General features: G+C 52.4%; 1 protein-coding gene across 1 annotated transcript in view; it reads right to left on the bottom strand.

Annotated features, from left to right (window-relative positions):
- Window positions 1-7980, bottom strand: part of LOC125087091 (zinc finger protein 57-like) — a 34175-nt gene extending 26195 nt beyond the window's left edge. Inside the window, exon 1 of the mRNA XM_047707013.1 lies at window positions 7445-7980. Coding sequence (XP_047562969.1) covers window positions 7445-7639 — 195 coding nt within the window. The 5' untranslated portion in view covers window positions 7640-7980. The remainder of the gene's footprint in view (window positions 1-7444) is intronic.
- Window positions 7981-9482: the final 1502 nt, after the last annotated feature.

The following is a 9482-nucleotide window of genomic DNA, read 5'->3' on the forward strand; positions in this document are numbered from 1 at the left end:
TTGCTTCTCCCTCTCCCTCTGCCCCTGCTCACACTCTCACACACCCTTTCAAATGAATAAATAAATAAAATCTTAAAAGAAAAAAAAATTTAAAAAAAAAACAACCCACAGATAATATCATTCTCAATGGGGAAGAAGTAAGAGCTTTTTCTCAAAGATCAGGAACATGACAAGAATGTCCACTCTCACTTTTATTCAACATAGTACCAGCTGTCCTAGCCACAGCAATCAGACAACAGAATGAAATATGAGGCATCCATCATTAAGGAAGAAGTAAACCTTTCACTGTCTGCAGAAGGCGTGATCTTCTACACAATAAACCTAAAAGACTCCCCCAAAAACCTGCTAGAACTGATAAGCAATTTCAGTGAGGTGGCAGGAGACAAAACCAATGTAAAGAAATCTGCTGCATTCCCATACAGCAAAAACGAACAGCAGAAGAGAAATTAAGAAAACGATCCCATTCACACTTGCAACAAAATAGTAAGATTTATACGAACCCTAACCAAAGAGGTAGAAAGACCTGCACTCTGAAAACTGTAAAACACAGAGGAAAGACATCGAAAATAATGCAAAGAAATGAAAAGACATTCCCTGCTATGCACTGGAAGACCAAATATTGTTACAGCATCTATCCTGCCCAGAGCAATATACACACTTAATGCGATCCCTATCAAAATACCAAGGGCAGGGGCGCCTGGGTGGCTCAGTGGGTTAGGCCGCTGCCTTCGGCTCAGGTCATGATCCCAGGTCCTGGGATCGAGCCCCGCATCGGGCTCTCTGCTCAGCAGGGAGCCTGCTTCCTCCTCTCTCTCTGCCTGCCTCTCTGCCTGCTTGTGATCTCTGTCTGTCAAATAAATAAATAAAATAAAATAAAAAAATTAAAAAAAAAAACACCAAGGGCATTTTTCACAGAGCTAGAAACACGACCCTAAAATTTCAGCAGAACCACAAAGGACCCCAAATAGCCAAAGCAATGTTTAAAAAGAGGCAAAGCTAGAGGTCTCACAATTCTGGACTTGACGTTGTGTTACAAGACTGAAGTAATCAAAACAGTGTGGTACACACACAGACAAATAAATCAAAGAACACAACGGAAAGTCCAGAAGTGAAACCACAATTAGATGGTGAATTCATCTTCAACAAAGCAGGAAAGAACACCCAGTGGGGAAATGATGGTCTCCTGAACAAATGGTGTTGGGAAAACTGGACAGCCACATGCGTAAGAAAGAAACTGGGCCACCTTCTCACACCACACACAAACATAAATTCAAAACTTGCTTGAAGACCTAAATGTGAGACGTGAAACCATAAAAATCCTAGAGAAGAGGACAGGCAAGAATTTCTGACATCAGCCCCAGCAACTTTCTTCTAGGGATGTCTCTGGAGACAGGGGAATAATAGCAAAACTAAACTATTGGCACCGCATCCCAATAAAAGCTTTGGCACAGCAAAGGAAACAATCCAACAAAACTAATGGCAACCTACAGAATGGGAGAATATATTTGCAAATGACACATCCAATAAAAGGTTAGTATCCAAATTATATAAGGGAGTTATAAAACTCAACATCCAAAAAACAATCCAACTAAAAAATGGGCAGGGTGCTGGGTGGCTCAGTCGGTTAAGCCTCCAACTACTGATTTTGGCTCAGATCACGGTCCCAGGGTCACTGAGATCGAGCCCCGTATCCCCTTCAAGCTGGGCATGGTGCCTGCTTAAGATTCTCTCTCCCTCTCCCCACCGCCACTCACACACACTGTCTCTCAATAATGAAAAATGGATAGAAGACACAAACAATTCCTGCAAAGACGATCTACAGATGGCCAAGAGACACATGGAAAGAGGCTTACCATCCCTCATCATCAGGGAAATATAAATCAAAACACCTGTCAGAATATAAATCACCTGTCAGAATGGCGAAAGTCACACAGGAAACAACAGGTGTTGGCGAGGATGCGGAGGAAGGGGAACCCTCGTGCACTGTTGCTGGGAGTGCAAGCTCGTGCAGCTACTCCAGAAACAGCATGGAGTGTTCTCAAAAAGTTAGAAATAGAGCTACCCTACGACCCAGCAATTGCACTACTAGGTATTTACCCCAAAATACAAAAACACTAGTTCAAAGGGATATATGCACTCCGATGTCTACTGCAGCATTATTTTCAATAGCCAAGATACAGAAAAAGTTCAAGTGTCCATCAACTGATGAGTGGATAAAGAAGATGTGGTGTATTTTTTTTAAGATTTTATTTTATTTTATTTGACAGATAGAGATCACAAGTAGGCAGAGAGGCAGGCAGAGAGAGAGAGAGAGGAGGAAGCAGACTCCCTGCCGAGCAGAGAGCCCGATTCGGAGCTCGATCCCAGGACTCTGGGATCATGACCTGAGCCGAAGGCAGAGGCTTTAATCCACTGAGCCACCCAGGTGCCCCAGATGTGGCGTATTTATACAATGGAATATTACTCACCCATGAAAAAGAATGAAACCTTGCCATTTGCAACAATATGGATGGAACTAGAAAATATTACACTAACTGAAATAAGTCAGAGGAAGGCAAATACCATATGACTTCAGTCGTGTGGAATTTAAGAACAAAACAAAACAAACAGAGGGGTGCCCGGGTGGCTCCGTGGGTTAAACCTCTGCCTTTGGCTCAGGTCATGATCTCAGGGTCCAGGGATCAAGCCCCACATCACTGGGCTCTCTGCTTGGCAGGGAGCCTGCTTCCCCCCCCACTCCGCCTGCCTCTCTGCCTACTTGTGATCTCTCTCTCTGTCAAATAAATTTTTAAAAAAGATAAAAAAACAAACAGAGGGAAAAAAGAGAGAGACAAACCAAGAAACAGACTTTCAACCAAAGAGAACAAACTGACAGTTACCAGAGGGGATGTGGGTGGGCGATGGGGGATGGGGTTAAGGAGGCAACTGTGATGAGTACCAGGTGATTAAAATTAAAAAATAATGAAAAATTTTAGAGTCTAACCTAGAATAAATGTAACTAATTTTAATGACAATTTTTCAATTTATTACACATTTTTAAAGTCCTCAAGAATGTCTGTGAGGTAAGAGAAAATATACATATTGGTCTCTGCCCCCAGTTCTTAGCAGAGCTCCTGAAATCCTTATAAATTTTGAAGTCATTAGAGCAACTAGGAGCATCTTTTATGCTTATGAGGTGCCTGGTGGCTCGTGGATGGGGGCTGGTCGCCAGAAAGATCAAGCCATGACCCAAGCTGGGAATTTTCAGCCCCACACCACATCCCTCCAGTCTCAGGAGAGGGTCTAGGCTCATAGTTAATCACGGACTATGCCTGGGTGAGGACACCTCTAAAATCCCAGCAGGATGGGGCACAGAAGCTTCTGTGCCTAGGACCCTCCCTTATGTGTACCTCTTCTTCTGGCTGTTCATCTGTACCGCGTATGGTATTCCTTCATAAACTGGTAACTGGTAAGTATTTGGTCCCTAAAGTCTGTGAGCAGCTCCAGCAACTTAATCCAAGGAGGGGGTCATGGGAACCTCTGACCTGTAGCCAAGTGGGACAGCTGTGGGGGACCTGAGGCTCTAGGAACTGCAACAGGCTCATGGAGGGGGACTGAACCCCAGCTTCTGGGGTCTGATGCTGCCAGAATTGAGTTGGACTGTAGGACCCCAGGCTCGAGCTGCAGACTGGGGAAACAGCTGCATAGCCAATGACCAGAAGTGTCAGAACTGAAGTTTTCTGTGTCAAAATGGAAAGTTGTAGGAGAACCAGAGAGGCTTTCCAGATACAGTGTCTGGTAAAAACAGGAAAGGATCCTAAAGGAAACGTTCTCAAATGCTCCTGTTTGACACGAGAGGGAAAGGCAGAAATGGAAGAGCGGCGCGTGTTCTCTGGAAGAAAACCGTCCGCGGTGCATCAACCCGACTTTTCATGACGTTCCACGAAATCCGAAACCAGGCCGGGCTTTGGTTTTGAACGTATGAAAAACTATGTCAAAAAACTGAAATTCGGGGCGCCTGGGTGGCTCAGTGGGTTAAGCCGCTACCTTCGGCTCAGGTCATGATTCCAGGTCCTGGGTTCGAGCCCCACATCGGGCTTTCTGCTCGGCAGGGAGCCTGCTTCCTCCTCTCTCTCTGCCTGCCTCTCTGCCTACTTGTGATTTCTCTCTGTCAAATAAATAAATAAAATCTTAAAAAAAAAAAAAACAAAACTGAAATTGAAGGCAAATATCTATGAATAGCCAAGTTTTCTACGGAACAAGGGGGAAGAGACTTTCCCTAAAACACATCAAGGCATGTGAGTAACAACGGAATGCGCCAGGTATGCAAGTGCAGAGAGGGGGACCAGTGGGCAGGAAGCCACTGAGACAGGTTTGCCTGCTGAGGGCCCTAAGGCTCCAACCCAGCAAGCTCCGGCCAGTCCCCCGCAGGCACCGCCCAGCCCTGGCAGGCTCCTCCCAGTCCCCATAAGTACCGCCCATTCCCATCAGGCTCCGCCTAGCCCCCCCACCATCACTTTCCTGGCAAGCTCTAACCCAGCAGGCTCTGCCCAGTCCTGGCAGGTCCTGCCCAGTCCCTGCAGGCACCGCCCACGCCAGGAAGGCTCCGCCCAGTCCCCCCAGACACTGCCCACTCCTGGCCTCTGCCCCAGCAGGCACTGCCCAGTCTTGGTGGGCTCTGCCCAATGGTGGAAATGCTGGACACTTTCCCACAGGAGGTGGTGCCAAAGGTTATCTATGGGGGATGATCAATGTCTTTCATACCAACTTCACTTGCAGAAAAAACAATTTAATTATTTTACAAGCAGAACACTTGCAGAAGGAGGTAAACACAAATGTTCTAGGACTTGCTATTACCAAGTTTTCTAATATAAAGGGAAAAAGAATAACTTACAACGGAAAGCACTGACAATCACGATTCTCTTAAAATTCAGAGGAGTCCATTCAGCAGCACCGAATAGAGTGAAAAGGAAAACCACCCTCCAGGAGAAAATGCCTGCACTGCCTAAAAATGACAAAGGACTTGTGTCCAGAGTACGTAAAGAACCCATAAATCAATACACACACTAGAGGTGGGAACATGGCAGGAAACTCTTCCACACAAGCTGGAAGCCCACATGCTCAACCTCAATTACAGGAATTCAGAACTAGACATGCACCCTAAGGGGGAGACTCTGGCTCACACATTAGATGGACAAAAATACCTCTGGCATTTCGAGGTGCCAACATCACACAGGATTAAACTGCATACAGGCCCGCATCATTTCCTAGGAAACTGAAGTTAGCCATAATCTACAACCCACAATTCTTCTCTCCAGTGTAGAAACACTGAATTGCATTTTGCACTTGGAAACAAAAATAAGAATGAAGTAGCAGTGACCAATCAAGAACCGCGCATGAGATACCCCGAGGCCCGTGTAAGACCTAGGAAGGCGGAGTGAACTCTGGGACCCACGCAGCAGACACCTACGCGAGCGACACAGACCAGGGCTGCGGAGCCACAAGGCAGCCACCATGGTAATGACCATAACAGCCCCGTTCCCTTGTGCAATTTCAACAGAGGCAAAATCAAGCCATCCACACTCGGTGAGGGAAACGTAGCGAGAGCTGCGAAGGAAAAGCAGTAGAACAGCAGTCCCGGGGGCAGCACCCTGGGAGCTGCTCACACCAGATGGTGAAAATCTTACCCTGCAAACACGGCACAAAAGTTTGCAGGGCTCGCCAGCACTGGCGTCACCTGGCAAGAAGGTGGGGAACCCCCTGCATCTTCCCCCCAAACCTGATGAACAGGGACACTTCCTGGACTGAGACACTTTTCCCCCGAGGGGACATTCCCTGGATAAGCCCCAGAATAACACGAGAGTCCGCAGGAAAAGGAAGATGTGACCCACTGACCACCCTCCCCGCTCAAGGGGAAGAAAGGAGGCAGAAAGCATTCAGGTTTTTTCCATCTGCTGCACGTAAGGCTGCCTGAGAGCGAGCTGTCCACGCTGAGCTCGACGGGGACAGTGCCGCCACGGGGCTCAGTGACAGGCAGGCTCTCCCTGAGCCCGGAGCTCCTGGGCAAACATCCTGGAGGTGAAAGGCACTCCCTCCCCCACCCAGTGGGGGTGTGGAAAACGGCAGGCTGCAAAAAGGGCCCCTTCCCCCTTCCACCAAGCCAGGACTCACGGGAAGTCCCCCTTGTTCATCCGCCCCAGGGCCGGCCACAGACCCCCCAAATCCACTCTGGGCCGCGCCCACGATTCCCTCAGCTGCTGGTCCCCACGGACCGTGGTCACAAAGTGCTCACTGTTCCAGGGCTGCTTCGCTTCTCTCCTTCCTCCGGACCCTGAACGTGGGCCTGCCGCCTGCCTGAGCCACGGACAGCCCCTCCCGTGGACAGGCTGGCCTCAGGGAGCCCCAGGTCCTCACCACACCTGGCCATGCCTGAGCTTCCTTACTCCTCTCTAGAAAAGAAACCCCCTCCTACACAGCTCTTGAGACGCTGGCCTGGCCCGTCTTATGCTCACAGCAGTGGTCCCACTGAGGTAGCCCCTGCCCCCAGCGCCACAGTGCCCGCCCGCCAGCCTTCACCCTCATTCTTCTCAATACAAGTCTTTCCTCCCTAAATTCGATTGTTTCACTGGACACCGGTGTGACGAGCTGCCCAGCACTGTCCCTTTCCCCCCACACTTGACCCAGGCTACTGTCCTCCCCACAGGCCCCGGGCTGCAGGGGGGCACTGGGAGCATGCACAGAGCTGCTGAAAAAGACCCTGGGTCCCTGAGCCACGAGGCCTTCCATCCGCGTGGAGGCCGATCCTGACCTTGGGCTTTCCTGCTCAGCCGCAGGACACAAAAAAGCACAGCTCTAGGGCTGTGGGTCCCTGGAGACTCTGGAGGATATGTGACCTCGGACCTTGTCTCCGCTGGAACTTCTCTGCAACCAAGTACCTCAGCCAAGCCCGTATTTGAGTTCACCTCCCAGGTCCACCATGGGTCCCGCGACCCTGATTCCCAGGCTTTACGGCCCCGTGGGGAGTGGTCCCCGCCTCCCTCCACCAGGCACTCACAAGATTCCCAGCAGGCCGGGATGTGACAGGAGGTCGGAACCCCACTCCGACGCCAGACAGACACTTGGATGGGACGCCGGGACCCACACAGGACGCCGGTACCCCACCCCGCGGGCCCAAGGCAGAGACTCGGGATGTGACCCCTGGGCCCACTCGCGGGGATGCGACAGGACGCCGGAAAGCACAACACGACCCATCGCGGGTTATCGGGAGGGACCACAGGCCTCTCACGAGGAGAGGGAACAGGACGCCGGGACCCCACCCCTGACCCAGGATAGAGACTCGGGTCGGGGCCCGCGGGACACCGGAAGCCCACCGGGCGGCCGAGGGCGGAGACTCCAGAAGGGACCCCCAGGACCTGGGCGCCACTTGCGGCCGGATGCAGCCGTGTCGCCCGGGTCCGCGACTCACCATCTCGGGGCTCCGCTCCGTGCTCTCCAGGACTCCTCCACGCGGCACTGCAGCCGGGTCAAGTGGGCGCTGCGCGTACCGCACACCTGGGCCGGCTCCGGGCGGCTGAGCACCAGCCCGCGGCGCACGCAGAGGTCCCGCCCCCCAGGCCCGATTGGACAGTTTCCGGAGGATTGGCCTTTCACCAGGAAACATGCCCCCGCGCTCCGATTGGGCGTTGCTCCAGATCCTGCAAAGTGACTGGATAGGAATACAGCGACCGCCCCGCGGCCCTGATTGGACATTGCTCCGAACTCCGCGAGCTCGCACCGTGATAGGACAGCCTGCGGCTCTTCCCGTTGTGATAGTTCGTAGTCCAGGCACCGCCCCCGTAGCCCCTAATTGGGCAGAAGTACGAGGCCCCGCCTCCCGGATCCAGATTGAGGCTTGCGGTGCCCCGGCGTCCCACCTGCCTGCCCAGAGGTTGGCTCCCCGCGCAGTGCGCCCCCGGCCGGCTGACTCGCCTGCGACCTCCTCCTGCACCGGGTCTAACTCCGTTTCCCCGCGGAGCCTCCCTTGTGCGGCGCCCTATCGGGATGCGACAGAACAGAACCGTCCGTGGTCGGCACCGGGGCGAGGGGACGAGCACCTGTCCTCGGTATTCAAGCACAACCCCGGAGCCGGTGACGTCACCGCGGGGAGGCGAGGCCTTCCTGGGTTGGGGCCTGACCTGTAACCCCGCGAGGCCCCGCCTTCCACTCCCCCAGGGATCCCGCGGCTCAGGCAGGCAGGGCCACAGGATGGACACGTTGGAAGACGGGTGTGCGCGTTGTATCCTGCCAGGAAGGCCACGGCAGGTCCAGTCTGCAGCCGGTCCCTGCGAACGTGGACTGTAGGGCGCTGTCGCCTTTGTTAGGTCGGGACGTGGTACAGCGGGGACAGACGCCGGACACCCCGTTTGACTCTGAAAGGTGGAAGCGCGGGGCACCGGGCTGCGGACTCCTGATTTCGGCCCAGGTCACGATCTCAGGGTCAGGTGGCCTCCGGATCCTGCTCGTCCCTGTCCCGCCCCCTCGGCCACTCCCCGCCCTGACCTGCTCTCGCTCGCTCTCAGATAAATAAAATCTTAAAAAAAAAAAAAAAAAAAAAAGGAAAGGAAAAAAGTCGTGAGCTTATGGTCTGGGAATTGTATCTTCCTTTTTCAAACAAACTTGATGCCAGAACGGCCAGGAAACCATGCCTCGTGGCCGCCGCAGAGCAACTTTGTTTCTACAGATTAGACTCCTCTGTATCTTCACGGAAACGGACTCTCACCCCGGCCGGCCGTCTCTGGTGTTTCCGCGGCGTCCTGTACTTCTGGGATGTCCTCGCAATGCGTCACGTGACCCTGCTTCGTTCCCTTTTGTGGGTGACAATCCTTGGTCTCTGTCCCCGCGGCACTCTGTTCGTCCGTCCGCGCCGGCGGGCCTGGAGCGGTTCCCCACGTCCGCGGGCGTTGAACAGCTTCTCACCTCGCATTCATGCACACGTGTCTGCTTCCATTTAGGTAGGACGGGGATACTTGGGTCACATTTTCATTCCGTGTTTAATTTCTTGAGGAACCACCACACTTTTACCCACATCGGCTGCCCCCATTCACATTCCCACCAGCCATGCGCAGGGGGTCCCAATTCCCCACATCCTCGTTGAGACTTGTTTTCTGAATTCTGGATCCTAGCTCTCCCAGTGAGTGGGAAGTGGTATCCCCTCATGGTTTTGACTTGTGTTTCCCTTGATGGGGAGGGCGCTTTCCCGTGTTTATGGGCCAGCGGTACAACGTCTTAAAGGAAATGTGTTGGCAAGTTTTGCTTCAGTGCTTCACTGCATTGAGGTGTTTTTTTTTTTTTTTTAAAGCTTTTATTTATTTATTTATTTGTACAGGCAGAGATCACAAGTAGGCAGAGAGGCAGGCAGAGAGAGGGGGAAGCAGGCTCCCCGCTGAGCAGAGAGCCCGATGTGGGGCTCGATTCCAGGACCCTGGGATCATGACCTGAGCTGAAGGCAGAGGCTTTAACCCACT

The sequence above is a fragment of the Lutra lutra genome, chromosome 1 (genome assembly GCF_902655055.1).
Source record: "Lutra lutra chromosome 1, mLutLut1.2, whole genome shotgun sequence".
NCBI classification, from domain to species: Eukaryota; Metazoa; Chordata; class Mammalia; order Carnivora; family Mustelidae; genus Lutra; species Lutra lutra.